Genomic DNA, 18758 nt, shown 5'->3' on the forward strand with positions numbered 1-18758 from the left:
TAAACAAACTAATTCTATAAATAAAGAAGTAAATTGCCCTCTATTAGTATTTAATAGGATATTTATAAAATAATCGTTTTATTAATATATTCCTCTTCGCTTTTATTATTATTACCCCAATATTTTTATCCGTAGGTATTATAGCGATAGAACGGACCTATTTAATCTAGAGGCGCTTTATATAGATAGGCTTATTAAATACTAATATATATTTTAGAATTTTTTTATAAACCTTAAAGAAAGGTATAAATAAAGGAAAAATATCTTTACTATCCTACGCCGATATAATAGTTACAATATTTTTATTTATAACCGGAGTTTGTAATATTTATTAAAAGGAATGGATTGCCTAAAAATCCGTATATCTTCTACTCGCTAATCTTCTTTAGGGTAATAATAGTAATAATAGTAGTAGGTTATTCTTTATTTTTTTAACCGGGTATATTTTAAGAAAATTAGAAACCCTACGCTATATAGTATTTCGAATTTAATAGATTAGATATTTATTAAGAGGGCTAAAAATCCTATACTAAATAATATTTCGAATTTAATAAATTAAATATTTATTAAGAGGATTGGTTAAGAAGGTTAGAAACCTACCGAGTAAGAACGATGTAATATCCTTGTTATACTTAGTATAAAAGAAATAGTAAGTTTATATAAAGGAAGTAGCAAAATTTAATATTTGGCAAATTGGATATTTATTAAGAGGGTTAATTAAGAAGGTTGGAAACCTACCGAATAAAAATAATATAATATCCTTATTACACTTAATATAGAGGAAGTAGTAAGTTTGTATGAAGGAAGTAATAAGATTTAGTATTTAGTAAATTGGATGTTTATTAAGAGGGTTAGTTAGGAAGGTTAAAAACCTATTGAATAAGAACGAAGCGATATCCTTATTATACTTAGTATAGAGGAAATAGTAAATTTATATAAAGGAAATAGTAGAAACCTATTAATTAAGGACGAAGTAATATCTTTATTATACTTAATATAGAGAAAATAATAAGTCTGTATAAAGGAAGTAGTAGAAACTTACCGAATAAGAACGAAGTAATATCTTTGTTGTACTTAGTATAGAGGAAGTAGTAAATCTATATAAAGGAAGTAGTAGAAACCTACTAAGTAAGGACGAAGCGATATTTTTATTATATTTAGTATAGAGGAAGTAGTAAGTCCGTATAAAGGAAGTAGTAAGACTTAGTACTTAGTAGATTGGATGTTTGCTGAGAGGGCTAGAAACCCTATACTATATAGTATTTTTTAGTATAAAGGAAGTAATAAATTAATATAAAGGAAGTAAATAATTCGAAACTTTATATTAACCTTTATATACGTTTTATTAACCTATTAATATATTATTTTACTTTATAAACGCTTTTTATAGTATTTAATATACTATATTAATTCTTTTAAATACCTTTCTTATTAAATTTTACTATATCTATTTATATACTAATATTATATATTAGAAAATTATAAGAAGGACGTACATCTCCTTAATACTTAGTATTGTATATATCTTAAAATTAATTCCTTCCCTAGAGCCGCCTTTTACGAAGGTCTCCTATAAAATAGTAATAATAAAATTAAATTGTATATCTAGCCCTAGTACTGTAATATTTTATTTAATTTGTACCGTTTCTTCGACGTCCGTAGTTCGTAAGAATAAGGATTAAAGAATTAATTTCTAATTAATAAAGAAGAATTTAAGGTTATTATATAACTTTATTACTATTTTAAGGCTAATTATAATAATATCGATTTTAAGGGCAAAATTAGTATTATTACTCCTTATAAGGCTTAATCGTACCGGCTACAAATAGCCGGTTTTATTTTTATTACTATTAAGCGGAATAAAAAGTACTAAATCTTACTAAATTATTATATACCCTTTATAGAGTATTAAACTCCTTAAAATACTATATATAACCGCCTAAATATTCTTAGGAGAAGTAGCGGAGATCTGGATAGGATCCTTCTATACTTTAAAGCAAATCCTAATACAGTACTATTATTCGATCTACTCTAAAATTATCTTAAGCTTTTAATCCTAATAGAAAGCATTACCTATACGGACTACTATAATAATAAAATAATTATATATATGTATATTATAATAGCCTTTTTAATTAGTTACTGCCTCTATAAATATATTAGTATTTATTAAAAAGATATACGCAAAATCTCAAACCGTATCGTCCAAACGAATTTATCCTCTATATTACCTAATATATTAATTAAATCACCCAATATCTTTTACAATTCCTCTTCAATATTATTAATTTATTCGTAGAATTTATATTTAAATTATTCTATAAAGACGGACTTATTTTTAATACGCTCTATACCTAATTGTAACGCTTTATATAAACCCTAAACCTAAGAACTAGCAACTTCAAACTTATATTATATATCCTAAATAAATATTTCTAATATAGGGGCCTTTATAAGTATAAATACTAGGCGATCGTCTATATAATTAACTTCCTTCCTAAACTTTTAATAAATAAATTAATTTATAAATTCTTTTTCCTATAATTATATTTAATTAAGGTAAACGTATTACTAGGAAGTAATTTAATAATTCTAAACTCTCGGAATTAAATTTACCCGCCTCTTTAATAGTAATTAGATTATTAACCTTCTTATTTACTAGAACCCAATCCTATTACCGGAGGGGAGGGGAATAAAATAAATAATTTATTTAAAACCGAAAATCGTATACGCCTTAGAGTAAAGTAATTACTAAATATTCTTTTAAATTGCTAAGCTATTACAATAGGCATTTAAAATTACTAAAAGTATTTTACTAATTTATTTACTTCTCAAAATCAACCTCCAACTATATAACCCGAAATAATAATCTTAATTATATATAGAAGTCTCTAATTCGTATATAGGGATTGGGATTACATATCGATTAGTAGGTAATAACTTATACAAGCTAATATTATTTTAATACTATTAGGATCCTTAGTATAATATTTTCTATTATTATATTAATATTGAATATAAATAAATTAAAAGCGCATATAATAAAATAAAATTAGGGAGGGTAGCAATATATAGTATTAGTAGCAGCGAAGACGGTTAATTAATAATCTAATTTAATCGATTCTATAATAATAAATTAGAAGGGGCCTTCAACCTCGTTCTAAACGGGGCTTATATTAAACGGATAACCAAACTCAACGAGCTTATATATACGGCTAATTTAAAAAGTAATTCCAATAATATTATTATCTTTAATTATCTACCGTAATATAAAAGGGAGTATATCCAACGGTTAATTACATAATACTAAATCCGTTTAATATATTTAAATAAATTAATTCAAATTATTATATAAATAGAATTATACATACCTTCCTACCCTTTCCTAAATTACTACCTACTTCCATTAAATATTTAACGTTAAACCTCATTAAATATTCTATATCTAAATACCCTTCTACTCTTTATTTCCCTTTTATATTAAATTTTTTAAATAGTAGTAATAATATAGATTTATTATCCCTTATAGGTATAAGTATAATTAGGACCTATAAATATTATATATTAATTAAATTTAATATTAATAGGGGAAGATATTATACTATAAATAGCTTTCTTTTCCTACCCCTACTCTAAGTAGAAAGACTAGCGATAAGTAATATTATAATAAATCGTCCTCAACTTCTAATATTTAACTTTATACAATCTATTTTTAATAAACCTATTTACAAAATAAATTAAAGTTAGTAATTACATTATTAATCAAAATTCGGTCGAAATACATCCTAAACCCTATTATTTACGCCTAACCGACTACGAAGGATAGTAGGCTATAAGTAAATAGTAATTGTAAAGCGTATTTAAAAGTATATCTTCGAGCCTATCTATAAAATGAATTAAGGTTAGTAATTATATTATTAATTAAAATTTAATCGAAATACGTCCTAAACCCTATTATTTACGCTTAATTAACCGCGAAGGATAGTAGACTATAAGTAAATAATAGTCGTAGAGTATATTTAGAAGTATTATTGAAATAGTATAATAAAGTATAGTATTTAAGGCAATTAAAGAAAGACGGTCGGATAGAAAATTAGAGGGGGTATAGTATCTTAATTATAATATTAAGGAGAATAGACGGTTAAAATATACGAATTATTAAAGGTAGGACCCTAAAGTATTAGGGATATAGTAAATTCGATTAATTATATAGAATTAAGTACCTTATTAGGGAAGAGGGTGTTAATAATACTAGGAATTTTTATAATAAACGAAGATATTAAAATAAGGGCAATATAGCGAAGAGATAATATAATATATAATAGTAATAGAAGTCTACTAAAGTATTAATATACTATAAATTAATAGATTATTATAGGAAATACCCGAATATTTATTATTAAAATATAAAGCTATATATTCTACTATAATAGCTATTAACGTTTATAGGTTATCCCTAATTAAAAAAATAAAATCGGCGTACTAGCGAAAAGTAGAAAATCAGTAAAGATTGCGTTGGATTAGATATATATAGCCTACGTACTAAAGTTTGCCGGCGGAAATATAAAACTCCTTCCTAATTTAATTTATAATCCTAAATATTAACTATTATATAATATTTATAGTATTTATTATAACTAAATAAATAGAATCCCTAAGTAGGGTTACTATAAATTATTTATTCTTATTAAGTAAGTATTATAACTATTAAATAATTTACTATACTATATTTCGTAATTAAATAAATAAATAACGTATATTTACAATAGACCTAATAATACGCTAGTAAGTAATTAACCGCCGGCCCAATTTACGAAGGATATTAAAATATAAATATAAAAGCGATTTGGATTTCGGGATTTCAATTTTAAAAAATATATTGTATATACGAATTAAGTTTAAAAGTTTCTTTCTTATACTATAGACTTATATAAAACTAATTATACTATAATAATATTAATTCCCTCTACGGCTACTAATAGCTTTTATACTATAGATTTATATAGAACTATTCCTACTATAATAAAATCGACTCCCTCTATAACTATTAGTAATTCTTATACTATAGACTTATATAAAATTAGTCCTAATACAATAAAATCGACTCCCTTTATAGCTACTAACGTTTTACTATCTTCTAAATTAATTATTCCGAATAAATCCCTAGGGTATTACAAACGGAGGGGGTTAGAACTATTATTAAATTTTATACGGCCTACCTTTCCTACTAATACTTAATTAGGTTAGAAGACCTAATTCGAATAAGTAAATATTTATTAAGTATATTCGAAATTATATTTATACGTTTAATAGAGTTTCAAATATTTACTATACGTAAATTTAATCCTTGAAGCTATATTAATTAACCTCTTATATATAACCTTCATTTTTTTTATATTAACCTAAACTTATTAATAATAACCGAATTAGGGAATAGATTACGAATATTTATATTACCGTTCGTAAAGTAAGGTATTTCTAAAATAATTTCCTCCTTTTTATTACTATTTATATTTAAAGCGGGTAGGATAGGTAGTAAGGGCGGCGGATTATTCTTATTTAAGTAAATGTCCTCCTTTTTATTACTATTTATATTTAAGGCGGGTAGAATAGGTAGTAAGGGTAGTAGATTACTTTTATTTAAGTAAACGCCCTCCTCTTTATTATTATTTATATTTAAAGTGGGTAGGGCGGGTAGTAAAGGCGGCGGATTATTCTTATTTAAATAAATACCCTCCTTATTATTACTATTTGTATTTAAAGTGGGTAAAGCGGGTAGGGCGGGTGGGGCGGGTATAAGTAGGGTAGGTATAAGTAAAGTAGGGTTATTAAGAGGATTAACGTTTAATAGAAGTAGGACGGGCGAAGGGGGCGGAATATCGTCGGCCTTATAAAGTTTATTCCTATTAGAGTACTTTAAATCGACTTCTATTGGAGTAATCCTATAAGTACTAGTATAGTTACTGGGAGGGTTGGTAGCTTCCGCCCGTATATATTTTTATTAATATTATATTATTAAAAGTAATATTAATTATAATTATAATTATTACTATTTAATTAGATTATTACCCTTATTTATATTAATTTTATTATTTTTTAATACAATAAATTCCTAATTTTTAAATAGGACCCCGTCTTTATTAAACTATCGGATCCGCCTCCTAGTAGCTAGGGTAGTATAATTTTTAATATATTATATATTAATTCTAACCTCTAGGTCTTTTAGGTCTATAATAATAATATCCTTTACTTCTAATTTAATTTTAAAAGCCTATTTATTATTTAAAATTAAAGCCTAGGCCTTAGTAATATAATCCTTAAACTCCTAGTATAAATCCCCTAACGAATATAAAGTATAACGTTTTATAAATTTCGCGGCGATAGGTTTATTTATATTCTTAAATATTTTATAAATTTTATTAAATAATAAAGGACTATATTTAAAATTAATAACGAAGTAAGGACCTATTAGCGGTAGAATATTATTAAAACGGTTTTAATCTATTAGTTCGCTAATGTTAATTGCCTTTATGATTATTAAGAGTAATTTAGAGTAGAAATAGCTAATTAAAACCGCTCTTTCAAACGTATATTTAAAAATATATTGTAGTACATTAGTTACCTATAAAAATTAATTAAAATTATATAATATTAAATACTTCGTAGTCTTATACTTAGCGAAGGTCCGAAAATACTCCCTAGCCTCCGTTAGGATACCTATCTTATTTAAATTTAAATTCGGTATTAACTTGTAGATTTACTAGTTATTCGGTTAATATACTTTATTCTAATTAGAATAAATAACTATTAAATAGAATAAATAACCTACTTTACGCAATAGCCTCTCCTTAATTTAATTATATACTAAATTATAAATTATTAGTAAGAACTATTCTACTATATATTCCTATCTAATATAATACAATCTTCCTATATATTATTGTATAGTATTTATATTCTAAACGAAATTAAACTTAATACTAACGTAGTAGGTATAGTATAAATTTAAACTAGTAATATATATAGTAGAATTTAGGATTAATACGTCTATACATTTATTAAAATTATTCTAGGACGCTACAATTTAATTACGTTCAATCTAGCTCTAATTTAAATATATTATACGTATTATAAATCTAATTTTCTTAAGTATAGAATATAAAATTCTAAATTAACGTTAGTAAACTAATATACTTTATTTTAATTAAAATAATTACTACTTTACTATAATAAAAATAAACCTTTATCGACTACTAAGGAAAAAATTTATATTTATATTTAAGGGGAATTCGCTATAATAAAGATTTATTTTCGCTTTATATAGGTATCGGTATACTTTTAAACTGTTTAAGTAAAAAGTGGAAATTTAGTAAGAACCTAATTGAGTATATAGAATCGATCGGTAAGAGGAAGTATATAGTTATTTAATATTAAATTAAGAAATATATATAAAAGTCTGCTATTATAATTAGTACGTATAAGATTTTAAATAATTTATACGCTTAAATGTAGGGTAAAATTATTAGTACGCTTAAATAATTTAAAAACGTTTTTTTATATCCGGTTTATAGTAAATTTTATAATAGTTTATAGAATATCCTAGTTCGTAGTAGGTCCCTATTCGTAAATAGTAGTATTTACTATAAGTATTAAATATTTATAAATATTTTAGGCTAGGAATTATATTAAGCGAACTAATATTATATTTAATATTAATATTTTATTTTCTTTTAATACCTTCGGTATAGTTAGTTTATTGATTTTATAATCGGAAGGATTAATTGTTATATCCTTTAGTAGGCTGTTAATATAGATTATAACCTCGTTTTTATAAGTTTTGTAGCTTAAATATACCGACTAAACCTTTATTAATAGTATTTTCGCTAAGGAATATAATATATTACTATTCGGGAGTGTAAATAGGGTCGTTATACTTTAATTAATAATTAATATTTGAATCTCCTATATAACTTCACTAATATTAAATAATACAACCTTACCAGTATTTATAATACTTATTTATACCTTAAGGTAGAAATATTATTATTAATATCCTTAAGATTGGAAGATATTCTAAAAATACTAGTGCGTTTCTATAGATACATTCGGTTTAATAATATAGTTAGGGTAGTTTAATTTAAATAATAGTACGAAATTACCGTCGTTTAATATTTAGAGGATAATATTGTATTTAGTTAGGTATTTAAATAGATTCCGAAGGCCTACCTCCTATACGAAGGTTATAAAAGTCTATATATTTATTAAGTAATTCAATATAGGGGTAGTTAAATATATTAGTTATATAATTATAGGGAGGAGTTGGATAGCCCGGAAGGCTATTGTATTTATATTACGAGCTAACTAAGCTTTATTAATAATTATAGCCTAGAATTTAATATACTTTTCGTATATTATAGTAAAGTAGACTTTATGCGTTTTATAAGTCTTATAATTAAAAGGGGTTAATAACTAATTTGCTTTACTCTAATTGGAATAGAAAATTGATTTGTATTAGAATAAAATATATTTATTTTATAGATCCTTTATTATTAATTTTACCTTCGTTATTAAATTTACCCTTATTACTATTAAATTTATCCTCGTTACTATTATATTCCTTATTAAATTCGCGATCCGCAGTATTATCGTTGTCCGCCCTAAATAGGGTATTAATTACTTTCTTAATTCGATTATTTTAATTAAAGCTATTCGTACGGATAATTAATTTATTTATATAATATAATAGCATCCCCCTAAGGAGTTTAACTATAAACTCCCGGTTAACCTACTTATTTATTAATATAGTATAAGCAGCGATAATAACCTTCTATACAATTAATAATTTATTACGATTATATATATACTCTATTAATAAATTATTAAAAGTTTATTATATAAAGGTCTTTGTATATTTAAAGTCGTTCGAATTAATATTTTTAAATATACTATACTAATACTATATATCTAAATTTCTAAACGTATTTTAGAATTCAGTAAATATTTAAGAGACGAAAGCGGGCGGTAATATAATAATACTTAAAAATATTTTAATAGGCTCTCTATTCTCTTCGAATTTCTTTAATTATAAATATTCTATTAAAAGTATTATATTATAAATAAATATTTTACTAATTCCGACTTTACTTATAAGTAGCGCCCTATAAAGTAGTAATTATAATATAATATAAATTATAAATATATTTATTAATAGTTAATATAAGCCGGGTTTTACTCTAATTAATATAATAGTAGGGGGACTCTAATTGGAATAAAGTAGATTTACTTACAACTTAATAAGGAAGAAAACTCTGTTTATTTTTATTAATAATAACCTAATTCGCCCAATTATACTTCTTTTAAAATAGTTTATAGTTGAATTTAGGAAGATTATTTTCCTCTATTACTTTTAAAACGTCTATAAGCCTTACGAACGTTTATATATTATAGATAATTAAATTACTATTTATATAAATGTAATTAAGAGGGTAGCTGCGGTAAATAAAGTTCTTAATCTACACGTTGCCCTATATTTCGGATTAAACCAAGTTCCGAATTTTTTTTTAAGAGGCTTTAGGGTCCTAGGTTAATTGCGTTATACGATCGACTATACTAAATATTATTATAATATACTAGTTCGTTACATTATTTTTAAAGTAGAAAAAGGGAAAATCTTCGTTATTAATTTATATAATAGTAAGCCGTAGGGTGCGCTACTACGCAGAGAGCCTCTTAATATATACATTTAAATAATATTTATTTAAGTACAATGTAAGGTTAGGCTTAAAATTTGTATTTATTAGCTTAGTGTAAAATAGAATTATATTATTAATATTAGATTAAAGTATTTATAATATTACAAAAGCGTATTGTATATATATTCTAAACGCTATTTTGCCGATATAGCCAAACTTTTCAAAATCGATAGTACTATTAGAATATATTAATTATTTAATTATATAGGTTTATAGTATAATATTTTATAAATTTATAGCTTTAATACTAAATTAGTTGTAGGGTAATTAATTATATATTATTTCTAAAGTGAGAATTATATTTAGGGAAGTAGAGAAGACGAAGGGGCCTAGTACTTTGTTCCTAGTATTATAATAAAACTTTATTACCCTAAGGATAATATTTCTAAATTAATAATTATTAAAAATAGTAGAGGCTTAGAATATTCTAAACTAATTATTAATATAGTATCTACTAACCGTATATTAATTGCTAATAGGAGTTTTAATATATCGGACGGATCCCTAATATTATACTTTAATTAAATACCGTTGCAATACGAAATATAAAATTATAATAAAAATTTCCTTCAATATTATAGTCAATTAATCGCTAAGTCCTAAAATAGAAAGGTCGTTCTTCTTTATAGTAATAGCGTAGGTAGGGAGTTAGTTCTATTCCACTAATTCAATAACTTTAAAGATATAATTAAATTAAGTATTATTAAAATTTACTAGGGCTTATTAGAAGAGGGGTTAATATAGTAGGAATATAACGCCCTTCCAACGCTCTCTATAGGATTTCTTCAAATTAATTAAAGGATTAAACTAATCGGCTATTATAATTCGTTAATAAGGACTTATATAAATAAATACGGTAAATAATTAGTTATAGGATAGAAAGTAGGTAGTCTATACTTTATTTTAATAGGAGTAGTAATATAGGATTAATAGTAGATTAAAGGAATTAGTAGCCTACATTTTACTTTAATTAAAATAAATTAATTTACTTTAATTAAAGTAAAGTATAAAGGGTAGTAATAAATTAGGGGAATTAATAGCCTACATTTTACTTTAATTAGAATAAATTAATTCGCTTTAATTAGAATAAAGTATAATAACCGAGAAACTTACAATTATAATCCAAATACTAATATATCTAATTTACTATCTTATAGTTAAAAAGTATAACTATATCCTTCCCTTATAACTCTAAAGTAATAAGGAGCTAGTATACTAACGTTTAATTAGGTATTTAGTATTTCGCTACCTTTTTATAGAGGGAGTCCGAAGGCGAAATTTCTTATAGAATTCTCTATACGAATACCAATTCCTCGTTTAATTATATTATAATAGCCTCGAATTTACTACGTATATAATTTAAATTATAATACCCAGTATATTTTAAATACTCCGCCTAGACTAGTATTATATTACTATTAATCCTAGAAGCGGTTAAATATTTATTTATATTCTAATACTAAAAAAAATCGGAATACTATAACCCTTATAATTATTAAAGTTTCGCTAAGTTTGTTACAAACGGTTAGTTAATAATATTATAATTTTCTACTTCGAATTTAGCCTTACCTTTAGCCTCGCTCTTCTTAGCCTTCAAAAATATAATATTTCGTTATACTAACGATTTATTTTAATTATAATCTATTAAATAATTAGAATTTTACTACAAAAGGGGTTTACTTAAATTATAGTCATTTAAATAGCCGGGGTTTAAAAGAAGAGGTTGAATAGAAAAAGGAGGAAGAAGTTTAATTGAAGAAGGAGAGGATAAGGGAAGGGGGTAATTTAAATAATAAATTATATTAGCTAGATTAGGACGCTAGGTTAAATTAGGGTAGGTCCCTATTTTTAATTACTATTTAAATAATAAAGTACTTAATAAACTGGAAGACTATTCCGGGTAGGTCCTAGTTTGCTTACTACTTATAGCCGATTAATAAATAATCTTATAGTAAATAATACTAAAAAGATCGAAATAGCGTTAGCGATTTAAAATTGAATAGATCTTTATTACTAATTGCCGACTAAAAAATTAATTCTAATTAAAATAAATACTACTATTAATATACTATACGCTTAGTATAATATTTGGAATTATAGGGCAAATAATTAAATAGTTAAGTAATATTAATTAAAGTAAATTATAACGAATTAAATAAATAGAATATAGGGCTTGTAGGGGATAGGCTATACTTATATAAGTAGCAACGGAAGGACTTACTAAATATATTAATACCCTAGGCTATACGAATAAATTAATTTAAATACGTCCTAAAATAATTATTAATTAAACTATTCTATACCTAAATACTATATACCTCCCTTATATAACGAAATTGGTATTGCTTTCCTCCCTAGAATTTATAATATTACTAATAATATTTATAATTATAATAAGGTTATTATCCTCGAATTTCAAGAGGCCGAAATATTTATAATCCTCTCTATAATCCGGTCGTACCTCCTTACTATTAAATTATTCGAGCGTACTTACAAATAAGGTATATAGGCCTTCCTATTGTAAGTCGGGCGTATTAAAGTCGGCGGAATCTAATAGTTTATAACGCCGTATTACGAACCCGTTCGTATAAATTTTATATACGTAATTAATAATATTATTATTTAAAGACGGGTTAGTATACCTACTTCTATTAAGCCGCCCGAATTTTAATTTAATTACTTTATAAATAACTATAGTAAGGGGGCCGATAGTAAATATCTCTATAAAAGTAAATTTAATATTATACGTAGAATTCTTATTATATTTAATATTAAGGGTAAAAGAGTAATTAATATATTCTAACGTTAGATTAATCTCTTTCTATTTACTACTAATTATAATATACTATACTAATTTAGACTTTAGGATAGCTTCGGACAACTTGGGATTTGTTATATCTATATATAATAATTATAAGAAGTATAATATTTCGGGCCTATAATTTATATTTTTTCTACTATAGAAGAAGAGGGGTAGAAAATTAATAATCTCTCGAAGAATACTGTAATTACCGAATTTAATTACGTAAGTAAAGATAATTAATACCCGTATAATATATAAGTATTAATAAATACTATAAAATTATATATTTATACTATCGCTAGGACTATCCGGGTATTTTCCAATATATCCTACTAAAGTAAATATTTTATTATATATAGAATTAAACTATATAGAAAAATAAGAGGGGCTATTAGCCCGAAAAGTATTTATAATTATTATTTCTATAGCTTTTCTATTTAAGAGATTAGGATTTAAGAACTCCCCGTTAACGAGGTTCTATATTAAGAAAATAAAAATCTTAGAATAAAATATATTATAAAGAAGTTATAATACGTAGTAGAACTTAATTTTTTATAGCTTAATATTCTTAGTTCTATTAAGGCTATAAATATTCTATTTAATAAAGTACTAGAAATACCGAAAGATCAAGTTAATAAAGTTGAATTTAATATAGAAAAATACTAGGACGGATACTATCTACTCTTTCTAATTATATATAGCCTACGCCTCTAATTAAGTGAAAATAATTTTGCGGATATATAATATTATCTTCTAATTACTATAAATAAAAAAAAGCCTATTACTGAATTATTTTTAGCTTATTTTTAATAGGCCGAAGAATAATTTATTATAGAGATAGTAAACGCTAACTAATTTACCCTTATTCTTATCGATAATAGGGGTCTAAAGAATAAAGCTTTGGAATATTTAATAATATTTAACCTTAAGGAAGGTATATATTAGGAGATTGTTCTAATTATTAATAACCGGGAATAGGAATTATAATCTCTCTATAATAAATAAATCGATGGTAAGACGGAATATATATAGCGTTGGAGTAAGGGAAGGAATAATCTAAGATTTTTAGAATAGAATAGTAAATCGGAATTAGAATAGTCGGAATAGTCTAGAAATATTAGAACTACTTATTAATAAATAAATCGTAAAGTTATATATAGTATCCTTTCAACCAATATTAAGGCTCTAAATAGTATTAAAATAATTATAATTATTATAAATAATAATAAGATTAGGATTGGATACAACGTACTTAAAATTTTATTAAAATTATTAATTTAGTTATAGAATATTTACAAACCGAACTAACTATTATAATAATTGTAAACGTTTTAATAGTAATATTTATCCTACTATACAAAATATATATACCCAATTTAATTAATATATTTTAAATACGCCTCGCTATACCGTTAGTACGTATATAAAGACCTATAACCTAAAGAAAGAAATCCGATTTATAGAGAGTACGAATATTTATAAAAATTATAAATATTATATAAATATAAAGTAATATAAATTTAATATAATAAGTGTAGTATTTATACTTCGGCTATTAAGTACGCTAATAGGATATTAATACTTTAAGGAGTGAATATAATTAAGGAACGCGCTACTAAAATTATATTATACCCTACCGTATAATATCTAAAATCCACCGGATACTACATAAATTTTTAATATTATAAAGCGTATTACCCCCCTTAACTATAGAGGAAGTGCTAAATTTCGTAAATAATAAAAATAAATTAAAATCGATAGGCTCTTTAACTTTAGCGATTTTAGGGTTAGAATAATAAAATTCGGAATCTTCGTTTCGAGAACCGTCGGGTTCAATAAGTTCGGACTATTAGAGGCTAAATTTTTTATTATTTTTAGTATTTTTAGGTCGGCGTTACAATAGAAACGTTAATTCCTCCCTAAATACTTAATTAAAAGCCTCTATATTAAATAAATTACTTTTATCCTTAAACTATATAATAATACTTTAATAAAGGAGGGCCTCGTATATATCTTTATTATATAAGGATATAATAAATTCCTTTATATAAGCTTTAAATAATTAATTATCGCTTCAAATTACTTTAACCCAACTACAAATAAACTACCTAAGGTTTCCCCTTTTAAAATAGAAGCTATATTAATATTATTTAATATTATAAGCTAGTAATTTATTAAGGTTATATAATTATACTAGTATTTTAAAAATAGCTAATAAAATATATAGAATAGGGGTAGGAGTCGGGTTCGAGGTATTATAGTTCGAAATAGGTATAGAATAGTTAAGAATAGGCGTAGTTAGAAGTAGGCTTAATTCGGATGTAAAATCGGGCAAACTAAGTACGAATATAGAGTAGTTATTATATAGAAGCGGAAGTAGCGTTTTATAAAACAAATATTCTATTGAATCTAATAGATTAATTAAATCGGATATTATACCTTACTACGCTTTATTTTAATTAGAATTTCGTATTAGAGTCGTCTATTTAGCGAGTAGTTAATTATAATGGTGGGGGTTAATTTACTTTAATTGTAGTAGATAAATTACTCTAACTATAGTAAAATCCTACTAAAAGTATTTATTACTCTATAGCCGACGGCCAAAAAACGTAAAACCCGCTTAGACTTACTATTGCAAAAACGGGTGGGGTAGGGTGGTTTTGGAGGTGTGTGGGTCATTGAGAACTGAGACTAGGCTTATCAAGGTTATCTTAGCACAAGGAAGATACCACCCCCCAGTGCAAGCCTAATGCCTGCAGTTGGCAGAGACCTTTGTTTTCAGAACTTTTGGATAAACGACCCAGGTCACACTTGGGCCACCGTACACACGCGAGTGGCCTGGGTGCCCTCGCGCTCAGCAGCGGGTAGCGCCTGAATCCTAAACGCGCACCGCAGACAACAAGTAGCCGGGAGCTGGGGCGCAAGCACGACGAATACGAGCCAAGATGTACTGCTCCCTCCCTTCCAGCAGAATACCTAATCGAAGTGCAAGTGATTGCACCGACTTCTGGTAGACCGCCTGCTCCCGCTGGCTCTGCAAGTGGCCGCAGCGGCCCACGACCCGGTCGAGGATTGCCCGTGTTGCATCGCATATTGTTGGCATTGACAGCACCCAAAAGAAATTGCTCGAGTTGAAGGCATTTGAGACGAAGTTTATACCTCCCTTCCCGGACTACATTTACGGCTACATCAGTAACCTGGCTAGTAGCGAGGACAAGAACGGAGACTGGAAGTCTTTACTGTCCAAACTCACTGCCAAATACGGGGTGTACGACGAGATCAAGTTTTTCGATTCTTCCCTGGAAAACCACTTCCATGAGATGATTTACAACGAATCGGAGAACGGTTCTCCTGAACCCGAGGAAGACATCGCAGAAGCTGATGAGGTTGAGGTTGGAATTTGAGCTCCCTAGGTTCTTATTCTCGGGTCACAATCCGTTCATTCCTGTGTTCTGTGATGGTTCAGCTGGTTGCTGATTCAGGAGGCCTGTATAAGGTAGTGCTCGCCTCGTGGAAAGCTTGAACGGGAAGCTTGGCGGTGTTATTCTGGGTTCTTACTTTCCCTTTATAGAATTTTCCTAATTTTATGAGGATTATGATGTGATCTGATGATGGTTATGGTACTGGTGTGGTAGTTCTAGAATCCGAAGAGATCCTGGAGTTTAGTTGCGGTATGACTGGATCCTAGACGAGGGCGTCCCCGATTATGGAGTCACGCCGACTGGCCGTTTCCCACATCGACACACGCATTCCCTTCATCATTCGACGCGAGCTGCAACGGCACATTAGGAAAGTCGACTTTTATCAGGCACCGTCCGGACAGCCTTTGTATCGGAAGTACATATCCAAACGCCAACGACCGAGATTCTATTTTGCAACAGCCGTCGCGAACTACACGTACTTTTTCCGCACTGAGTATTTGTACCGCACGCTCAAGGATGTACAAGCCGAGTGGATGTGGTCGACCGTGGTGGAGTGGAATGACGCATGCACCAAAATTCATGCGCCCTAGCGCTCCTTCCAGTGTCCAACAACAGGTTGGTAAGATAACCTCCATCTAGGGGGGCGAGGAGCCTTGCCAAATAAGGCGGTAGAACAGGCGAGGATGCAGAGTAAAGAAAGTCTGCAAAGAATGTTTAGCCGTCTGGAAGAAAAAGCGTGGCGTCAATTCGGGAAGGGATGGAACAAAAGGATGAAAGGGACGAAACGGATAGCAGGAACTTGAATAGAAGGGATGAAAGAGGTGAAAGCGTAGATCTGGGGGGGTTTCACACAGCAAGTGCTCGTATGTTACAACGATGCCGTCGGTTCGAAGAGGCTGCTTTCCGAAGGAAACCCCTGGGTGAAAAAAAGAAAAAAAAATGCGGAAGTCGATAAAGTACATGAACATCCCTTCGTACCTAGGTACCCTCATCTCAGATGGCCCTGGGCGGGGGCAGCGTAATACGTCCAAAGGGCCGACGTTTGCCGCTGTAGGTACGATGATCTCTGGCTTTAATTATTGACATTAGGTTTGCGTTGTCGAGATTGCTCATCCATTCCGTCTTGTTGTAGTTCAATGCCAGCATTCCGCCAGGACTGCACACCGAGCCAAGCGCACAAGCTTATCAAATCTTTCATCAGCAAAGAGAAAATGAAGCACACAAGTCCACCACACAAGGTGATCACCAACGCTATAACAGACCTTCATCGAATAGGTCGGGCCAGTCAACAATCTCCTCGTGCCATTACACGCGATGAAGAGATCGAGAAAATTACCCGGCTCATGCAACCGGGCGTAATGCTACTAAAGGACAGCGACGCAGAAGGTCCCCCAAAGGGAATTGTCGAGAGGTTAGATACCCCCAAACAAGAGGTACCAAGACACTACATCCAACTTGATGATGGACAATCAATGCATATTACAGCATATCTTGGGAACGACTGAGATAGCCACGTTGTGAGTAACTTCAAAGACAACAACATACATATATCTGGACCTATCCGTCCTAAGAATAAGTTAGGAACTAGTTCTGACATCATTGATGGTGAAAGGAGGGATGCCATCCGGACGCTTCTCCAAAGCAACGAACGCTTGTACGCCGCCTCCTTTCAGTAGCTGGGAGCCATGGTCCCGATTGGTTGTTGCGAATTTGTGCTATAAGATGATGTTGCTCATGACACAAATCTAGAGAAGGTCGCACGTATTGGGTGCATTAGTGGGGAGAGGCGAGATACAAAGCAAAGCTTTGAATGTGATTTCATAGCCATCATCAACCCAATCCTGGCATCGAACAGACACATTTCGCAAACTGTCGTAGTCTGCAAATCTTGATGCTACGCCAAGCGTGGCGTTGGTTTTGTGACCCAAATGTACGGACCAAACCTTCATCGGCGGTATCTTGGCCGAGGGATATGATATAGTGCCATTGGGGAGTGTGAGCGCGGTCGTCATGCCACGATTGACGATGAGGACTTGTGTCTCTCGCATGACCTCGCCTGTATTCAACAGTGCGACTTTACCGGCATCCACGATGCTCGCCTGCACCTCGGGGTGGAGGTACCACCATCGGTATCCCCAGGACCGGAAGATGTCCTAGAGATACCGATAGGTCTCAACAGACACGTCGGGCTTGACAATACAATCGGGATGGCCGGGTTCGAACGACGGCACGAAGTTAACATCGTTAAGTACTTGGAGGATAGTATCATGCTTAGCCGGGCACTTAAAAAGATCCCGTAAGCCTGCCTCCCATATGAGGGTGGTAAATGCACGGATATCTGTCAAGCGGTTCAATGTCGGGGTGGCCGAGCAAATTAGCCGCGTGGTCGTGGGAAGTAGACGGATGGCCCGGAAGGCCGTCGTGTCCATGTTTCGAGCTAGTTGAGCCTCGTCGACAGGTCGCGGACCTTACATAGATGGCCGGACGTGCATTCTCCTTCTCCAAGATCAAAAGGTAGACAGCCCATTCGCGTGGGCTGTAATGATGGAGAGTTGGGAGACCTTTTGGCCTGGTTCATCGCTGTGGGGTCGCGGCGAGATAGTGGCGGTAAAGTCTGGCGCGATGTCAATGTCAGCTGATGAGCGGCTCCAGGCCGCAAAGGCATGATCCGGCAAATGGTCTCGGATGACTTGGCTGGCACGGTCTTCAGACCAGGAAAAGAACAGCTATCCTTCTTCGAGTACGTTGACCGGCTTCTGGTTGCGAGACTGCGGATGTTGC

At 29.3% G+C, this 18758-nt stretch overlaps 2 protein-coding genes across 2 annotated transcripts; one reads left to right on the forward strand and one right to left on the reverse strand.

The window, feature by feature from the left end:
* Window positions 1-15304: 15304 nt before the first annotated feature.
* On the forward strand, window positions 15305-15959 carry NCU08846 (hypothetical protein; the record flags this gene model as incomplete). The annotated part of the gene is made up of 2 exons (XM_956647.1): window positions 15305-15376; window positions 15570-15959. The coding sequence occupies 2 exons, from the start codon at window positions 15305-15307 to the stop codon at window positions 15957-15959; spliced, it is 462 nt and encodes a 153-aa protein (XP_961740.1).
* Window positions 15960-17722: 1763 nt separating this feature from the next.
* Window positions 17723-18406, reverse strand: NCU08845 (hypothetical protein; the record flags this gene model as incomplete). The annotated part of the gene is made up of 2 exons (XM_956646.1): window positions 17723-18130; window positions 18230-18406. The coding sequence occupies 2 exons, from the start codon at window positions 18404-18406 to the stop codon at window positions 17723-17725; spliced, it is 585 nt and encodes a 194-aa protein (XP_961739.1).
* Between the last annotated feature and the right edge of the window lie 352 nt (window positions 18407-18758).

The sequence above is a fragment of the Neurospora crassa genome, linkage group IV (genome assembly GCF_000182925.2).
Source record: "Neurospora crassa OR74A linkage group IV, whole genome shotgun sequence".
Lineage (NCBI taxonomy): Eukaryota > Fungi > Ascomycota > Sordariomycetes > Sordariales > Sordariaceae > Neurospora > Neurospora crassa.